General features: G+C 40.0%; 1 protein-coding gene across 4 annotated transcripts in view; it reads right to left on the reverse strand.

The window, feature by feature from the left end:
- Positions 1-20,935, reverse strand: part of SLC25A13 (solute carrier family 25 member 13) — a 184,597-nt gene that overhangs the window by 34,514 nt on the left and 129,148 nt on the right. For all 4 annotated transcript variants that reach the window (XM_026003803.2, XM_026003802.2, XM_072764347.1 and 1 more), the window contains 3 exons: positions 20,781-20,833; positions 18,906-18,986; positions 602-742 (listed from right to left, as the gene is read on the reverse strand). In XM_026003803.2, coding sequence (XP_025859588.1) covers positions 602-742; positions 18,906-18,986; positions 20,781-20,833 — 275 coding nt within the window. The remainder of the gene's footprint in view (positions 1-601; positions 743-18,905; positions 18,987-20,780; positions 20,834-20,935) is intronic.

Raw genomic sequence — 20,935 nt, forward strand, 5'->3', positions numbered from 1 at the left:
CTAATAACAAACCCAAATAAAGTTCCAGCCACTGTTGCTCCAAAGAACTACATGGCTGGGCATCACTCATATCACAGTTAATCCATGATTAGTGTATTTCAAGCATGGCTTTCTGACAATGGCCATGAAGGTGACTCTATGGGTCCCAGAAGAACATCTTTAGGTACTACTAACCGTGAGGAACATGAGGAATCAATTTCATGCTAATGAGAAGTTTATTTTTTTAATAATAAATTTATTTTTTATTGGTGTTCAATTTGCCAACATACAGAATAACACCCAATGCTCATCCCGTCAAGTGCTCCCCTCAGTGCCCGTCACCCATTCACCCCCACCCCCCGCCCTCCTCCCCTTCCACCACCCCTAGGTCGTTTCCCAGAGTTAGGAGTCTTTATGTTCTGTCTCCCTTTCTGATATTTCCTACCCATTTCTTCTCCCTTCCCTTCTATTCTCTTTCACTATTATTTATATTCCCCAAATAAATGAGAACATATAATGTTTGTCCTTCTCCGATAATGAGAAGTTTATTTACATAGTTTACTCCATTCCATAATTTAGTAAGTGAACCCAGAATCAAATAAATAACTAAAAGGGAAGTTACCTTGTAGATCCCAAAGAACCCCAGGTCCCTTACAACAGACAGGGCACTGACTCGGGGACCAGTGGTGATCTCTCCAGCCACTTGCAAACGGATCTTGACGATTTCCAAAGGATTTGTGAAAATCACCTGGGAGCCTCCTGCCTAAAAGAGAGAAAAAGTAAAGACTTAGGACCAAAGGAGGGGAAGGGTCAGGAAGAGGGGAGGGATTATCCTCCACGGAGCTCAGAATATTCTATCTTCAAGAGACTGTAGTTTCAGTCAAGACAGTGACAAGTTTGAATCAAAATACAGTTACAGCCAAGGAGGCTTTGAGTACCAATGTCCTATTTCCCTCACTCAGAGGCTGAAAGAGGGAAAAGGGCAGAGACAGATGTCTCCTGCCTCCCCAAAGTCCTCGCATGGGAATGACAAAGATGCTCTGAAGCACAGCTGCCGTCACAGGACTCAAAGCCAAGGGCACAAAAGCAACAATAAAATGAAAATTAAAAAATATCCAAATAAAGAGGCACCTGCTTGTCAGACTAGGAGACAGCGAGGACAAAGGCTCCCCCCCCCCCCATGATGGACTTCTAGCAGTGATTCAAGAATTGCCAGAAAACATATAAACTTAGATGAAAGCTATTGTTTCTTCCCTTAAAAAATCAGGTCCATCATCAAACACCATTTTATGGAGTCACATATCCTTATAATTTTATTTATGCATTACCTGTGTATAGATTGCTCTTTTCATATAAGATAAATGTCCAAGTAGTAAAAATATGCATTAAACGAATATGGCCCAAACTTTGAGCAATGTGTGTTATTTCATTCCAGCAGCGGCTGGGTACCCCACCATCAAGATCAACAGTGGAAATCTTTAAAGCGGACTATAAGGGAAATTTTAAGCTAGTTATTTTGAAGCTAAGCTCATATTTTTATTATAAGCAATTACATAGTTTCTCATGGTACTTGAACTTGTTATTCCTTGTCACAAATATACTAAAATTTTATCCAAACTAAGGTTGATGCAGAGTATAGTTAAAAATCTTTATTACAGAGTGATGTTACCACATGAGACCACAGACATGGTGCTGCTATTTTATAACTCAGAAGGTACCATCATGGTAACAACAAGCTTAATCTGGATGAATACTGTCCAAAACTTCTTGCTAGATCCTCTGACACCACTAACCAATGTATGTGCCCTCACAGAATGGCCAGTACTAATCAACATTGGCTACAAGGATGATCTGGGAAGTATAATTTATAACACCAGGAGGAAAAAATTAGACACAACGTAAATATCCAACACAAAAGGAAGAATTATATGAATCTTAGTATGTCATGCAATGAGATGCTATACTGCTAATAAAAATATTGTGGAAAATGTTCAATATATACACTGGGAAATAAAAACTCTCATGCTTAAATGTATGTACAGCTTTCCCCCCATTATCTCTTACCATTGTGTAGAGAATACACCAGTGTAGTGTTTTTGAGGTGGTAAGATTACAAGTGGTTTATTTTCTTTTCTGCTATATTTTTTATTTCTTCTATATAGATCATATATTACTTCTATAAAGAAAAAACAAATACCTCTACATAACTTATCTAATATACATAGCCAATATTAACCAAAAAAAGGCAAAGAAATATGTTCACACATTAATTCTCTATAAATCAAACTGCTTTACAATTTTTACCAACTTGGTATCTTAAGACCCACTTGTCCTTAAAAACAGACCAAGTTTTCCCCTCTCTCCACACATTGCAACTGTTTAGAAGGCAGCAGGACTGTCTGGTGTCTTGACTGCCACACTCACCACCCCTCCTTACTTCCTGGTTTCACCCATCACCTTTGGCTCTCCTAGGTGACTGTCAGGAAGTGGGCCAAACAATCCTGGTAGAAAAAAACCCCTAGGTTGGAGTCAAGAAAAGGCCCAAGAAAGGCCCTTGTAAAGTGGGAAGGAGAGCGTGAGGGGACATGCCCAGAGGCCAGTGTGTTCTTCTGGTCCACCCAAACATGTGGCTCCCTCTTCTCTGTGGCCATGCTTTGCTCCCACACTGCCATGACTGGCAGGTAGGCAGGAAGGCCAACCTGCAGCCTGTCTATGGTCCTTTAGTACTGGGTGGGTTTGCACCTGAACTGTTCCACAAGACATGAAAGGAGTTAAGGTTGGCCAATGGAAGAGAGGAAATGGATCTGGCTTAGCAACAGCACCAATGGCATGGTGAGGACTGTGTTGGTGCTTCTTGACCCAAGCTCTTGAGTTGCAGAAATGAATAAAAATTAAGTATTTAAAAAATCATTTTATCGGAGCAGAACTGCTGAGGAAGATTTGCTGAGTTGGAATCAGTCTGAGGCTGATTTGTAAAAGCTCAAAAGTGGGTAAGAGCCATCTCTATTAGGGGCAGATGGAAACCAGTCTGTGTACATTGATCTTGGAGAATAGCACAGGAAAGCAAAGCATACTCGTCAGATACTATCAACAGTGGGTGGGGAGGCAGCTGTGCATCCCCTGTGCAGACTGAGTCCCAGTCCCTAGTCATCAAACCACCTCACTTAATACGAGGCTCAAAGAGATGACGAATGGACTGCAGCCAGCACGGTGCTTGAAATACAGTAGTGACTCCAAACACGTTTCTCTTCAGGTCTCCTAATGTGTGGGTCTCCTCCCTGGCTGCATGTTACAGTCACTCGCAGAGTTTTGAAAAGTAGTGACTTAGAAATCCTATTCCAGACAAATAAGAAATTCTGCAACTGCCCTTTCAAAAACTGTTCCTATGTGATAAAGATGTGCAGTGAGAGTTGAGAATCACTTCACTGTGTCACCTCCACGATCCCTTTGAATTCTGAGAGGCTGCTTGACAGGTTTACTTATAGCTATGATTTCTAATTCCAGTTCTCCACTTTGTTTCAGAGAGCAAATTTTATGTTTTACATGTGACCTCACAACAAACTTTTTATACATATCCAAGTGGTGCCATTGTTAAAGGTACAATTGTTAGGTACAGAATTGCTGTCTTATCTGTTCTCCCATCTCTTATCTGTATCCCCCATACTTGTAAGAGTTCACGTTATATACAAAATAAGAACTTAATACTCAATTCTCTGACTCCAAGCCAATCAATAGATACCAATTCTTTTAGCACAGCAGAGTGAATTCTAATCACTAAGGACGATGCAAAAGTCAAATCCACTTCAGATTGCTGCAGGGAACAGACACAGTGGAAAGAAAGTGTAGGGATACTGAGAAGAAGTGATGTGTTCCTTGCCTCTGGTTGGGCTCAGAAAGAAAGAGCTTACAGACTCAAAGTGGCACATTACAGAGGTTCTGAAGATGAATCGGTCCTTTGGAGTTAAGCTAGAAGGAAATGAGAGACTCCAAGGCACCAAGAGACGATGCTTATCATCAGACGCACAGTGTCTGAGCATCGCCATGACTTGATCACTGAGCGGCACGCCGGCTGTTGCTCCCCCGGCTCCCGGCCTATTGTCCATTCACAGTGCCTCACCCCTGTCCCTCCTCTGTGAGATGAAAGAGAGCTGAATCTGAGGACCGCCAACAGGAACACCTATTGTATATGATGTCTTTGTGGCCCTCACCACTTGAGAGACCTGGCTGTGTAAAGACGCTGCTGTGTGTGCCTGTGGAATTTTGTCAACAAATACTTCCCTTTGACTTTCCGGAGTCTGTGGCAAATAGAACAGGTGAAGATTTTCTATACTGGAACTGGCTCTGTGTGCACATTATATTTACTGTGTGCACAGTGACTTGTCTACAGGTTTCCTTGCATGCTCCTTCTTACTGAAACCTTAAGTTGCTACCAAGCATGTGGATCCATCTAAAAAGAAACACATGTATTCACGGCAGACTCATTCACATCATAAATATTCACCGCATATTTATAAGCAATCGTGCTCAAAGTTTGTCCTAAGAACTCTAAGGACACAAGGTGAGTGAGAAAGCACTCCTGTTCTCAAGGAGCTTGAAATAGGAGTGAAGTAATAAATATTCATGAAGCACCCATCATTGGCTACTGAGGTGTTGCTGTGCATGTGTTACCTAGCTTCGGCCCACTCAGGGATTTTTTCCAGATTTTACATAAGAGAAAATTGAGGCATAAAAGATAAAAGAAACTGTTAAGGGCTGAATTGTGTTCCAACAACACTCCTCTACTGAAGTAAAAACCCTCAGTAGCTCAGAGGGAGACTGTAGTTAGGGCCTTTACAAAGGAAGTTAAGCTAAGACAAGGTCATATGGGTGGACCTCACTCTAATATAACTGCTGTCCTACCTCAGTAAGAGGCAACTGAGATATGGACACAAATGTGCACAGAGAAGGACCAGGAGCGGACACAGTGAGAAGGCAGCCATCATCAAGCCAAGGAGAGAGGCCTTGAGAGAAACCAACCCCGCTGACAGCTTGGACTTCTAGCCTTCACAAATGTGAGAAAATAAATTCATGTTGTTTAAGTCACCCAGTCTGTGGTACCCTGTCGTGATAGAGCTAGCAAGCTTATACAGCATTTCCACACAGCTACACAGCCAGCAAGCAAAGGATTTTCTACTGGTTCCAATTAATACATGCCTTATGAACAGGAAAAAAAAAAAGGCACATGGAAAAAGGTAATTATAATATACAAGAAGAGCTAAGGTCCAGACAAATTGCCATGGCAATTCAAAGGAGGGCAAGATTTCTGCTGGGTGGGATAATGTGGGGAGGTGGTACGGCATATAAGAAAATAACACATCAGCTGGTGACTGTGTGCAATTAGGATTTAGCTAGTCCAGGCAGAGAATGGCGCAAAGGCACGGTGACAAGGGCCTGCCACACTTACAGGGCAGAGACCCAGCACCACATCTGTACAGTGAAATTTTAATAAGAATGATAATTATGATGAGATCAACATTATCATCCACTAGCATTTATTGGGTGCTTACTAGGTACCAGCATTATGCTAAGAGCTTTGTAAGAATTCTCCCTTTTGGCCCATCCTCATAATATAAGGAGGGTAATATTATGCCAGTTCTATAAGTGAGCAAAATAAAACTGAAAGGGTGAATGAAGGAACTTATGTAACCTGCCAGGGATCACAAAGCTAGTGAGGTGCAGCCTGTATTCAAAGCAGACCTGCTGGAAGTCAGACACACACACACTACTTATCACTGCATATCCTGGCAGCACAGCAGGACCGACCAGTTGCTTGCACGTGGCATGCAGGAGACTATGAGAGACTATGAGAGAGGACGGCTGAAGACCATTGAGGCCTGTCCCCAAACGTAACTCTAAACACTAGGGTTACCCTTGCAGATGGCACCTTCCTGTGCATGTGTGGTAGGAGGAGAGCAGGTTCTAAATAAAATGTAGGAGCTGGAGAGTCCTTCTAATTCTAAAATACTTGTTACTGAAAAATGGTTAATCCTGTCCTGTTATGGGTGCTGGTTAAATGGCAATGGCTAGATAACTAGCACAGCATTCACCATACTCTGTCGATGGGACTGGTTTCTGCACTTACATTCAGGTGTGGACTGGCCCCAACACTAGCAAATTATTATGGAAATGAGCACCATGGGTCACAAAAGGAACGGAGACAGAGGCTAGGTTGGGCGTAGCACAAAAGTTCCCCACTGCTGAAAAAGAGGCACAGTGCGCATTCTTCTGACCAGGTAGCAAGACTGCTATGAGGAAAGCAACACAAATGCCCTTCCCATCCAAGATCAACTTGTTTTAGACCTTTAAGACTGTCCCAAGCATGTGTCGGATGCCCCTTTCGCTACCGATGTAAATCAAAGCTCGTGTCTCCGGGACAGTTTTAGTGGTTGTGATTCCTGTCTATGATTCATGATCTTCATAATTCACCTTTGCATCCAGGAGGGCTGAGAGGAACAAGGAAGGGACATGGGACTGTCCCTACAACTATGTCAGCATGAAGCCCAAGCACGAAGCCTCTCAAATGAACAGGGCTCTATCGACACAAAGCATCATCATTTCCAAATGCTCTAATTTTTCATATGACACACTCCTCATGGCTCAAAGTAAAATTACAGGTTTTTTTCCCTCTAATACCTCCTCTCTGATATGGGTTGGAGAGTCTGCAAAGAACCTGAAACGTGGCTTCCATCACTGTTTCTGCTCACTGACCTGATGCTACTATAAGCTTGATTTCTTCTTCCCGCTCACAATTTTGTCACCTAAATTCCTCTTGTCAAATGTTATGTAATGATGATGTTCGTTGTTAACACTTCTGATGCGGCATAGGTAATTTTATTGTGGGAAGTGATGCATATACTCTTTAAAAAAACTTCGAGCAATCAAATATTTAGAGAGGCAACATACTTTAGGACCCTACTGCACTGCCCCATTTCTCCAAGTACTCCAAGGACAGTGACCTTCACATAAAGTGATCCTAACGTAGTTTAGGTCCAATAATTGTGAACAAGTAGGTTTTAAAGTTATATGCCTTAAAAATGACTTGCCCAGGCTATCTGCTTATTATCAAGCTACAGAAAAGAGCCAGAGCTGAAACATTACCTAAAACATTGGTTCAGGAGCTCATGTTCAAAATTCCCCAGGATCCACCTTCTTTCACCCATCAGGAATTGAACAAGCCTTTCTCTAAAGCTTCTTTCCTAACTCAGCTAATATTCTCAAACATTCTTTCTTGGGACCTGGAGAGTCAAATCAAAAGAACTCACAAGATGAAAAAACATGCTTTCATATGATCTGCACCCTCACAAGCCATTCTAGGCAACAGTCTTGAGCATATTCAGAAACTATTAACAGTCTTGCGTTTGAAAAAAAAAAAAAATCAATCCTGTCATCAATCTGCTGTCCACAGAAAACATAGTGGTGTATTTTTTTTTTAACGTAGTGCAATTCCTGCTAGATTTCAAACTAAAAGCATTAAATATAACTGTATTTAATCACCTCCTTTTAATTTGAATTCACATGGTAGATACTTATAGCTACTTAAAAAATTAAGTGGCAAAATGTATATGAAGAATGTGTATCTTGATATTTTAATTATGCTCAATTGAATGTACTTAGATTTAAAGTGCTTTTCACAAATGACATGTGCTAAGAATATCTAATTGCACACTGACATTCTAAAATGTGTGCTTACATGTGTCAAAAATAGATTAATATGAAGTTATGGAATATGGCTTTTTTAAACTAAAACCCAAATACATTATTTTGATTATTTGGATACAAATAAAATTGTACCTATAAAAAAAGTCTACACTAGTAAATGCCTAATGATGCACACTGCATATAAAATGAATGTGCGAGTGATGACAGTATTTGATATTTAGATAAACTGAAAAACAAAGATTTCTTAAGCTTGACATCTAAGCTTTAAGATATTTTCGATTTAATCTCTTACTAACTCAATGCTACATGGAGACATGAAAATAATTTGTATGTAGTATAGGTATTACTGTCCTGTATAAAGATCACGGTGGGGGATACCTGGGTGGCTCAGCTGGTTAAGTGTCCAACTCCTGATTTCAGCTCAGGTTAGGTTCTCAAGGTCATGAGATCGAGCCCTGGATCAACTCTGCACTCAGTGGGGAGTCTGCTTGAGAGTCTCTCTCCCTCCTACCCTTCCTTTCTCCCCCTCCCCGTTTTTTCCTCTCTCCCAAAAAAGAAAGATCACAGGGAGGTCCCTGGCTGGCTCAGTGAAGCACATGACTCTTGATCTCAGGGTCATGAGTTTGAGCCCTACATTGGGCACAGAGCTTACTTTAAAAAACAAATAACAAAGGTAAAAAATATATATATATTCAGAAAATAGCAGTGGATGAAATACATTAAAATACAGTACCTGACAGGAGTCAGGTACTTTGCAATACTGAAGACAGGAATTCAACAATCTCACTTCAAATGTGAGGGGGCATGAGGCCAAGAGGCCCCTCACCCTCTATCCAGCTCTGAACGGACAGTGCTGGGCCCAGTGCCCAGAGGAGAGGTCATCACTCTGCTACAACCAGAAATTGAGTCTTCCGTGCAAGTTGAAAAAAGAACCTTTAGTGCAACCCCTAGTGTTATAGGCTAAATTGTGTCCATCCAATATGCTTATGTTGAAGACCTAACCCTATACACCTCAGATTGTGACTGTACTTGGAAACAGGCCATTAGAGAGGTAATTAAGGTAAAATGAGGTCATATGGGTGAGCCCTAGCTCTGTATGACTGGAACCTGTAGGGGTGATTAAAACGCAGGCAACACACAGACTGAGGGGAGGCATGTGAAGACACAGCAAGAAGATGGCCAACCACAAGTAAAGAGCAGAAGCTTCAGAAGAAAACCAAACCTGTAGATACCCTGATCTGGGACTTCTGGTTCTAAGTGTGAGAAAATAAATTTCTATTACTTAAACCCTGCAGTCTGTGGCATTTTGTTATGGCTGCCATAGCAAACATATGCCTAGTTAAGTCTATCTGACTAAATGTATATCTCTAAGCATGACACACTACAGGATCTTCTCCTTTGATTTGGTATGCAAATTAAGCTGTTTGTAAAAAAATCTATAACTAGACTATTACAAAATCTTAAAAGAGAATAGATTCTCATCACTTATTTTTGAAAGACACCAAATGGAAATTTGATTCTTAATTTCTTAACTATATAGCAAGGTGGGAAAAGGGGCTATGCTGTTTACACATTTTACAAGTTTCATATTTTCAACTTCATAGGATTTTAATACGCCTATAGAAGCCTAGCCAAGAAACCAAAGTGGAATCTGTTTGACTGACATTAAAAAGCAATTAAGTTGCAGACCTGTCAAATATGCTCACATTTGGGCTCTGCCTGTGATACGTGTCTATTTTGACTACTACTACCAGAATCATGTAATGATTTACAGACCTTCAATGTCTAAAGTACCTTAACTGTATGAAAGCTGTAGCCCAATCTTTCTTTGTATTTTCACATAATCACAAATCCCTCCCCGACTTATTAGATAACCAGAAGGATGGTCTAGTGTTTGAACTGTGTTGAGTCAAACAAGGTTGAGACTTGGCCATAGAAGGAAAAGAAAGAAAATAGAAAAGAGACAACAGGTTGTCTCAAGGGTCTCTCATCAGCTGGGGCTTGCCCCTAGTATAAGATGACATTCCTGAGCCACCAAAGGGCAGCCCTTAGCTAGGCAGGCCATCCTGATGAACTCTGAGTGCCTTCAGGCAGCTCTTTTATTTGTGCTCCAAGTTCAGAGCAAGTCTGGAGAAAGGGCTTTCCTAGAAGGAGCCAGGCAGCAGATTTCTTACTCCAGTCTGCTGCCTCAGTCTCATGTTTCAGAAGACCTTCTGGCCACCCTGTGATGAGCCTTCCTCCTGGGCTTCCTGGAGAAGCCTCCAACTTAGATACTGTCCTGGTTAGCATTTTTTGCTACTTATTGGCTCTTTTGTTTTTTTTAGAGTTGTTCCAGGTTTACAAATAAATTTCCCATCTACCCGCTGCCCTCCCTGCCATGCAAGCCTCTCCACTCTCAACACTCCCACCAGGGTGCTGCACTTGTTACAAGTGAAGTACCTACACCAGCACACCAGGATCACCCAAAGTCCATAGTGCACCTTACAGTTTCACTCTTGGTGCATTCTAGGGGCTTGGACAAATGTATAATGACATCTATCCACCACAATAATATCACACAGAGTATTTTCACTGTCCTAAAAATCCTCTGAACGCTGCCTATTCATTTCTCTACCCCTCCCACACCCCTAGCAACCACTGATCTTTTTACTGTCTCCATAGCTTTGGCCTTTCCAGAATGTCCTGTCTATTCTGGATTCTATGTTGGAATCATGTAGTATAAAGTCTTTCCAGATTGGCTTCCTTTACTTACTAACATGCATTTAAGGTTCTTCCAAGTCTCTTCACGGCTCCATAGCTCATTTCTTGTTAGACTCAATAATATCCCTTTGTCTGGAAGGACCACAGTTTATTTATCCATTCAGCTACTGAAGGACATCTTGGTTTCTTCCAAGTCTTGGCAGCTAGATATAACCCTGCTCTAAGTATTCTTGTGCAGATTTTTGTTAAAAACAGAAGTTTTCAATTCCTCTGGGTAAATACCAAGGACTGCAAATGCCGGATCTTATAGTTTAGTTTTGTAAGAAACCTCAAAACTATGTTCCAAAGTGACTGTTCCATTTTGCATTGCCATCAACAATGAATTAGAGTTCATTCTGCTCCACACACTCATTAGCATGCTGTCAGTATTTCGGATTTCAGCCATTCTAATAGGTGTGCAGAGGGATCTCAGTGTTAGTCTGCTCTGTCTTAAAGCCACTCTTTCATATAATTCCCTCATGATTCTGACGTGATCATTTCACATATTAAACATTCAATAAAACCCTTTCTATTATCAACATAAACAATAAATAAGCTATATCACATGAGAGACTCCTAACTCTAGGAAATGAACAGAGGGTGGTAGAAGGGGAGGTGGGCAGGGGGATGGGGTGACTGGGTGACAGGCACAGAGTGGGGCACTTGAAGGGATGAGCACTGGGTTTTATACTATATGTTGGCAAATCGAACTCCAATAAAAAAAATATACAAAAAAATAAGTTATATCAAATACCCCAGGTGTTTTGTATTTATTCTGCTCCTAGGATTCTATATATATTTAGGGGTTGGAATGAAGACAAAATAAATAGAACCTTTTTAATGGTTGGTTCCTTTACTGAGGTATGGGAAACATTTCTTATGAAACATCCTGGGTATGAATTTGTAGGCATGTTATAGTGCTCCCTAAAGTCCATCATTTTCTTCACATTCTGATCCCTGAAGTTATTGCCTCTTCAAATGACTTCTGTATCTAAGTTAATAGCATCCAGTATATTATATCACTACCCTACATATACCACCCTCATTATCAACACCTTCTTAGTCAAGCATTTATTCAATCAATAAATATTTTTAAACCTCTCTCAATATGTCAGACACAATGCTAGGCACCCAGGCATAACAGTGAGACATGGGTCCTATCCTCAGCATTTGTTCAGGCAATCATTTACCCATGATCCCCAGGATGTAATGAGCTGACAGCACAAAGTTACACTTTAGGAAGAGCTCCTAAAGTGGCAAAGCTAGACCATACATGACAAACATAACAGGTGCTACTTAATACCTGACACAGTCTCTAAGCCTTAGAGTCAACAGAGTGGACGGAAAGGGATGAAACAGAGGGATAAGTTAAGAAAACTTACATAATTAGAATTGAAGAATAATGACCAGTTTCTTTTGCTTTGTTTTCTACCTTAGCTTTAATATGGCCATTTTTTCATAATTAAAAAGCGCAATTATAACATATATTGAAATAAACAAAATGTGATATGGTCTTGACTAAAATATGTATTTGGTTTAATTTTAAGTTTGTAAATGAATGAAAAGTAATACAAATAAAAATAAAGCTTATGAAAGCAAAAAATAATTTACTTCAATCTTATTGGAAGTCATTTATCAAACCAGAAAACTGCCACTGACAAATGAGGAAGGAAGGGAGGGAGGGAAAAGAGAAGAAGGGAAGGAGGGAAGAAATAACACAAGGAAGGGAGGGAGGAAGACTGATTTACAATATGGGCTTAACATTTTTGGGGGTATGCAAAAAAGACCTCCCAGAGAATATTCCAAATAATAACAGTGATAACCTCTGAAAATAATGTAACTAACCATTAGATTTTCATTAAACTACAAGTTTAATGAAATAAGGGTGCAACCATTAAAAAAATAATAACCTTGTTTCCACAGCATCATTATAATGCATAATAAATCCTGGCTACTTGACAGGTCACATAGAAGCAACCTCACAGAAACTGAACTTAATGATTGAGGCTCATAGCATTCTATATTTATAAGTAGGGTATGTGCACAGACACCTGCACACATAAATAAAACTTCTGTCTTAAGAAAACTACACTGTGAGACCACATCTCCACAGAAAACCCTGAGAAGAGAAAGCCTGCAAGAGTAGGACTTAAATCCACTTCAGGCAACCTAACTCACCAGCTGATCATCAGAGCATATATGTTCATTTTAGGAGGAAGTTTTTTCCCTGGTTTTATATGATTTGGTTTGAAACCTCAAGGGATTTCAAGCTCGATCATAAATTTTGGGTAAATTTTATGACAAAAGTATATACATTATTATTCAAGGGATACTTAAGAATTCAAGCTAAATACAAGAAGTATTTGAATGCATTTACAGATGTTGAAACAAATGATTTGTTATGCAAAGTTACTAATATCTGTGGGGGGTGGGTCATGATTCAAGGCTGATCTATAGCCTGGCACACAAAGCTGACACTTGCTAATCAAATTTCCTCTCTTAATTAAACAAAAAACAAAACAAAATACCAAATGAGCTACTTGCACTAATCAGCTGGGGCTGATGATGAAAAGAAGCTGAGGGTCATCTATTAAGGACAGAGGCCAGATGGCCAGCAAGAACATGAAGGAAATTCTTGAAGAAGTCAACACCATGAAGAAGACAAGAAATGGATCAGCAAAATAAAAAGTTACCCAGAACACTGACAATGCCAAATGCTGGCAAGGACATGGAGCAATAGAAACTCTCAATTGTTGCTGGTAGAAATGGCAAATGATACAGCCACTTTGGAAGACAAGTTTGGAGGTTTCTTACAAAACTAAACATACTCTTAACATAAGATCCAAAAACTGTACTCCTTGATTATCTACTCAAAGGAGTCAAAAATTTACATTTTCAACAAAAACCTGGACAAGGATATTTATAGCAGTCTTATTTATAATTGCCCAAACCCGGAAGAAAGTAAGATGTTCTTCAGCAGGAGAATGAATAAGTAAGCTACTGGTAAATCCAGACAAAGGAATATAATTGAATCTAAAGAGAAATGATTTATCGAGCCAAGAAAGACACAGAGGAACCTTAAATGCATATTTCTACGTAAGAGAAAACAATCTGGAAAGGCTGCATACTATATGATTCCAACTCTAGGACATTCTGGAAAAGGGAAACTACGAAGACAGCAAAAAGATGAGTGGGAGAGTACAGATGAATAGGCAGAGCACAGAGAATTTTTAGCACTGTGAAAATACTCTGATTATTAGTATGACAGATAAATGTTACTACACATTTGTCCAAACACACAATGTACAACACCATGAATGAACTGTAAGGTAAACTATGGATACTGAATAATGTAAGTTCATCAATTGTAATAAATATACCACTCTGCTGGGGGATGCTGATAGTGGTGGAGTTTATGCAGCTTCTGCCCAGAACTCTTAGAAATCCTCCTTTGGGGAAGCCCCCTTTAGAATCAAGCTGTCAAGGTTTGAAAAGCCCAAGCTACGCGTGAAGCCACAGCAGGTGCTCTGGACAACAGACTCACTGGCATCACTGCCAGTCACTTGTGGCTGAGTTCCTGTTCATCTCTCCCCTTTCCTTCCACCCCTAGTACTCTCCTACTCATCTTTTTGCTGTCTTCATAGTTTCCATTTTCCAGAATGTCCTAGAGTTGGAATCATATAGTATGCAGCCTTTCCAGCTGCTATCTGCCTATAAACACATGCAGATCACAAATGAGAAGTGCCCAGCTGAACTCAATCTACCTATTGAAACAAAAGAAACAAAACTGGTGTTTGAGGCCACCAAGTTTTAGAATGACTTGCTATACAGCAGTAGATAACAAGAACACCTCTCCTCCTCAATGATGGAAGAAACGCTGAAATCACTCCCGTTAGGAAGCAGTGGGGACAGTAAGGCAGGTAGGGAGCATGTGTGTTGGCAGCGGGGAGGGTTGTAACTTTAAATCCAGTTAGTTTGGGCAAGAGTTTAAATGGTGAGATTGAAAAAAGGACATTAGTCTAAGGAAGAAACTCCAAGTGACAAAAAATTGGTCAAATAAATACTCTGTCGCAATTATATCTATATAAAATCCTATAAATCCACATCTATCACAGGCATGTTCACTGTCACATTATAATACGTGAATGCAATATTCCCATTTACTGTTCTTTTCTTGCAAGCAAAGGACATGAGTTGCACCAGTGGGAAAAAAATGCAAAGCCACTAATGTAAGAATCATAAGCTGTTCCTATAGAATGAAGCCTCCAAAAGCAAACACTTATATTGCTTAGGGATATATCTATAAAAAGTATAAAGACATTCATGGAAATGAAAATCACCAATTTTGGGACAGGGTTATCTCCTGGGAGATGAGGGAGGGAAAATCTATTGTGTCAGAAATACAAGGGTCTCCAGCAACATTTGTCAAGTCTGATGTCTTAAGCTAAGTGGTAGACACATCAGTGTCTGCACCCGGTTTTTTAAATAATAAAGATTAACTTCAACTGAATGTGATGCAAAAAAGGTAAGTGATAAAAACTTGGCTCAAACATGGTATCTGATACACAGCTATACAAACAGGCATAAAAATATGCATATGGGAATCATCATAATAATGGGAATACAGGCAACAATGATAAGAATGATAAGGCCATACTTGTAGGGGGCTGCAGTTAAGATTGCTCTTCATGTATAGTCTCACTAACCCCTTTCCAACCAGTGATGTGAACACATCAATTATTTTTGCCACTTAAAATGAATATAAACTCTTATAAATATTAAAACAAATACACACAAATGCACACGTGTGTGTTGGTGTGTAGGGACCTCAAAAGAAAAAAATACCATAGGCCTACTGTCAAAGGACCATTGTTCAAAAAAGCATGTTTACTTGTCTTTCTAAAACTTATCACAGAGGGACACCTGGGTGGCTCAGCGGTTGAACCGCTGCCTTCGGCCTAGGGCGTGACCCTTGGGTTCCAGGATCAAGTCCCGCATTGGGCTCCCTTTGTGGAGCCTGCTTCTCCCTCAGCCTGTGTCTCTGCCTCTCTCTCTGTGTGTGTGTGTGCGTCTCTCATTAATAAAAAGAATCTTAAAATTTTTTTTTAAATTAAAAAAGGAAAATTATCACAGAATGCTATTATTTTCTATTGGTAGGCAAATAATGTTTACTAAATATGAGCTTTAAAAGAGAGAGGTTCATACTTGGTCACTTTTTTTTTCCTGGTGAGTATTATTTCTTTTCATTTCAGTGTAGATTTATTTTCATGTCAAATAAGTTACTCACTCATCATATTTATATTCTCCCTGAAACCAGTCATGGCACCACTAGTATTTCCTAATCTGAGGACTTGTTAAGACCAAAGGATCAAAAACTGAAGAGCCCAGATCCCTTGGGATTTTGACCCTCTAATTCACTAGATGCAGAGAAGACAGTCAATACACACTTACTCTGCTGAATTAAGGACTGCTGCTTACAGACCATATGGCATTACCTGTGTTATGGCTAAGTAGCAGCAACACAACAATAATAACGTGGTGAGAGAGAATGTTGGTTTTTAAGTTCGCTGCGAACCTACTTGGAAATGGGTAGTGACGGGCCCCTTTCTCCTCTGCTACATCTACTGTGAGTTCTGCCGTCAATGGCAATGACCCCTGATCACGTCGCCCTCCAGGCACTGAGTTTCTGACCCAAGAAGGGGAAAGATAAAAAGAAACAGAAGGTATCCATATATTTTGTGCAGGGATGCCTGAGGATCCTCGGTCTCCGTCAAAACTCCTACAACTACTAACCCAGTGTGGTGCATAGTAAACCACTGTATGGAAAACACAAAAGCACAAAGAACTTTTCAGACTTACAGTTTGTAAATCCCTGGCCCGGCATCTTAGTTTGGTCTTGAGCTGTGCTGGATATATCACTACTGTTAGATGTCAATCTATAAAAAGGCTTAGAAAACTGAAGTCAAATTTTTAACAGCACTCTAAACCAAAACTATGCTCAGTGCAAATAATGACTTTAAAAATAAAGTCAGGTTTGACCCTTTCATATACATCAAAGAAATAGAAGATTTTTTAAGCTCTTTAGTTACAGATTTTGCCATAATCAAAAATAATGAATGGGATTAATTTTATTCTTTCTTTCTAAAATCTTCTTCCAAACTTATCATTGTGACCGCTTTTCCAAAACAATGTAATAAAACAGACTTAAATTAGTTTTGCCAAGTGCCGCGAATGTCTTGAAAGACCTGTGTATTTTCCCTGTTTTTGTAGAAAATAGATGATAAAACAGAAAAAGCTTTCTTCAAAGAAATGAGAAGCTTCAGTTACAAGCGAAAAGTCAGCCATGTGTACTAATTCTCAGGAATGATGAAGCAAGGGGAGCTCCCAGGGACTTAAAAGTCAATGCCTGGCATGCATGGGTGAACTGAGAAGGGGAGCTGGTCACGTGACACAATCTTTCAAAGCCCTTTGTATTTACTCCCAATTGGAAAGATGAGGCTGTAGAACCCATGAGGACCTTCTAAGGTGTGTGTCTGGCTCTGAGGGCAGGAAAACTCTTGTCGCAGCAAAGCAAGATGCTGCTGCTTTAAAAACACACTGAAAATGGGATCCTCCATCTCACTGCACAGAGAGCTGAATGAAGGGCCTGAAATTTTTGCTACCTACAGAATTGTTCGCTTGAAAATTAAACTCTTACTTCTTAAAGCAGTGTTGGTGGGAGGTGGGGAGGCAAAATAGGAGACTTGAAACACCAAGGACCACAGTCTACCTACCTTTGAGATGAAGGATGGCAAACCTCATTTCACAGATATTTTAAGTAGCTGTAAAGCCCAAGTGGCTCCAATTTTAAGCCCATGTTTAGATCAGGTTTGAAGAAGGGCTGCACCTCTTTACAGTAACAAGGCACTACTTCTGATGCCAATCTGTGCTTTGTGTTTGAAATGGGCGACCACAGACAAGAAAACAAGACCACCTACAGCAGACGATACATGCCACAACCCATCTCCCAGACCCGTGTGCAGGCAAAATGTTTTCATTAAAAAGATAATAAACCTCCAGATTATTGCCAAAATCTTGAGCAGCATCACATAATTAATTTCACATTTTAAATTCTTACAGAGATACATAATCATGTCTTTTCAAGCAGGTTTAAAACCTGACTTTTTAAGAAAAATGAACCCACTTGACCTACAGAAACACCTTGCTATCTCAGGTCCTGTGCAACCAGTCTGGAGGCCAGGCCAGAGACAGCCCATGGACATGCCACTTTAATACTAGAAAACCTAGTTACTCAAACGGACACTACTATTGTTTCAAATGAATAGTACTTACCAGAAAGAGCAGCTTCCTCACCTCCTAATAATATTCTTTTTGATTATTATTATGTGTCCTCTTTATTTAGAATAAAGCTTCCCTTTTTCCATCCTGAATGCTCCTAAAGTTACAGGATAGGGGGACCCTACTTGGCCATCTACGACAGGTCAGTGATCAAACAGAAAGAAATCAGCAAGAGCCAAATTCCATCTATCTCTTAAGAATTACCAGGACTAGAACTTCTTAGCTCCTGCTACATTTAAGGAACTCCCATTCAAAGTCAGACAGAACAATAAGCCCTTTCCAAACAAAGGTTTAATATTCTCAGGTGTTTGCCCAGCATCTAAATGCAATGATTTTCAAGATTATTTTATGAATACCATTTCCTGCACAGAACAAGCTAATTAAAAAAATAAGTGACCTCATCTTTCTTATAAGAAAAGAAACAGGTTTAGATGGAAAATATACCAATATTGTATTGCCCTAGTGATCAAAGCCCGTTTATTTAACCAACCTTATCTTTAAATAGCGCCAGTCTTTGTAGAAGAATTTAATTTACTTAAAGTATTTGCATTCACATGAACAAACCTGTACATGAGATAAAATGAGACATCATGTTTTGCTGAGCTTAAGAACAAGATGCAGGTTGTTCATCCATATAAAGAAATACTCATTCCAAGCAGTTTCAACAATGCGAAGCATACTCAGCCAGTTATTTCCCAGCATCCTTCTTCTAGAAGCACAGGGAAGCTCGAGGAGGTGCTGGGACTTGTAAAGTAAAGCAAAGCAGAGAGCTATGGCTGCCAACTCCAAACTACACATTTTAGTGCCTGACCCAGCAGAGGGTGCCGTGAGGAAAGAATGTACTACAAATTAACATTAGAAAAAGGTGAGCAAAGATTCTTTGAAAGGCAAAACACTTCTGCCACAAATGACTTCTGTTGCAGAACCAACTGAAAGCAATGACGAATTTAACAGGCATGACTTAACAGGCAGTAAGATCAGAAACATTTTACCCTTCCATCTCAGGAATAGTTCTTGTGCCCTAGAAGCCTCTGCCCTTGCACAGGATCTGTGGTTGAACAGAAGCCTTAGTCCACATTAGGTTGCCACAATGGGGATACACACGTGAAACAAGTCTTTTCAACACAGAGTTCTGCAAAAAAGGTACTTACACAGCCTCCGGCAAGAATTTCTGCTGCAAGTGGGACCGAACCATCTTTGCGCATAAATTTATCCCTCACAAAATCATTCACCTTGAAGAAAAATATTTATAGAAGCTGATGAAAAATATAAAGTCATTAAACACATATAAATATATAGCTGCAAATACGTTCTTCTCTTCTGTCCGTATATTGAAGTAATCATAACTGAATAAATTAAGGATCTTAAAGAATTTGAGAAGTGTCCTTAATAGCACATATGTAGTTTTTAAAAGGTGAATACATAAGTATGCCTGATGTTTCTGGGAGAAACTGAAAGATAGATGGCTTAGGGGTGCCTGGCTGGCTCGGGTCAGTGGAGTGTGAGACTCTTGATCTCCAGGTTGTGTGAGTTGCAGCGTGACACTGGGTGTAGCAATTATTGGGGGGGGGGGGGGGGGGGAGGGCAGCCCAGGCAGCTCAGCGGTTGAGCGCCACCTTCGGCCCAGGGTGTGATCCTAGAGACCAGGGATCAAGTCCCAGGTCAGGCTCCCTGCATGGAGCCTGCTTCTCCCTCTGCCTTTGTCTCTGCTGCTCTTTCTCTCTGTCTTTCATGAATACATTTTTTAAAAATTCTAAAAAAAAAAAAGTCTTATAAAAAAAAGAATAGATGGCTTGCTTATAAGCTTAAAATGCTTATATTACAATAGCATAAGAGAGACATTTTGACATGAGGGACAAGAAAACATATGTTTTATAAGTTAATAAACTGGTTTACAGAGTGATTAAAAATCACTTTCAAATCCACTAACAAAATTTAATCTAAAGCAAAACTCATCATTGAGACAAAGTTGTTAAAGCAGACTTTTCAGCAATTCAGGGTGCCTGAGTGGTTCCGTCGTTTAAGTATCTGCCTTCTGCTCAGGTCATGATCCCGGGTCCTGGGATCGAGCAGCCCTCTTGGGCTCCCTGCTCAGTGAGGAGCCTGCTTCTCCCTCTGCCATGGCCCCATTGTGCCCGACACTCCACCCCACCTGTGTTCTCTTGTGCTCTCACTCTTAAATAAAATTAAAAAAAAAAAAAAGATTCAATATCTAAGAATTCTCAACATCAGTAATATTAATTTGAGTATAATAAACTCAAATTGTTATTTACTTCAAGCAGTCTTAAAAATCAGTCATGTTTTTGGAAGATATAACAACACAGTAAAAGAATTTTAGGCATCAAGGCTACAGAGATCAATCTAAAAGTAGTGTTTAACTTCCTGGGGCTTTATGACCTTTGTAATATAACGGCAGCGCCTGTCACATTCTACAAACTTCCTGAATATCTCCCATCTGTCATATGAGAGCCTAACACTGGATCAAGGATCAACTTCAACTAGAACTCAGACCCCTGAACAGGTGGCCTGGCAGATGCTTATAGAATATACCTGATACACGAATTCTATAAACACATGTAACTAAGCTTTAGAATCAGAAAAAATCTGGTTTTGAGTTCCTAACCTTCCACCCATGAATTGCGTGGACTAAATCCTGTGGGCCTCAGTTTCCTTATCTGTAAACTCTGGATCCCACTTTGCTTAAGATTAAACAATAACAGGTCATCCATGTAATGTACCAAATATGGTAGGGATGTTGGTAAATTTAGCTGCAGCTGCTGCCACTTTGGTGGTGGTGGTGGTGATGGTGGTAGCAGCCACAACTCTTGTTCAAATATAGCATTACATTTTTGAACGTTCAGTGTTCAATGGAGGACAGTGAAATGCTATGTGTGATAAGTGCCCTAGGTTCGAGTTAGCTAGCACCTTGAGGAAATACAAACCTGCTATTTCCCATAAGAATATCTGCTAGGTTCCTGAGTGTGTGCAAACTCCCTGCATAAGCATCATCAACTCAAAAGACTTACTGTAAGTTTTATGGCCTTCTCTGGGGCAACTCCCAATAACTGTGGCAACAGACCTAAAAAACAACAAAAAGTAGAAGTATATAAAATAAATTACCATTAACTAAACAAATCAACAGCTCTAAAGAGGGGATCACCATCTGAACACTGGGTCAATC

The sequence above is a fragment of the Vulpes vulpes genome, chromosome 7, assembly GCF_048418805.1.
Source record: "Vulpes vulpes isolate BD-2025 chromosome 7, VulVul3, whole genome shotgun sequence".
Lineage (NCBI taxonomy): Eukaryota > Metazoa > Chordata > Mammalia > Carnivora > Canidae > Vulpes > Vulpes vulpes.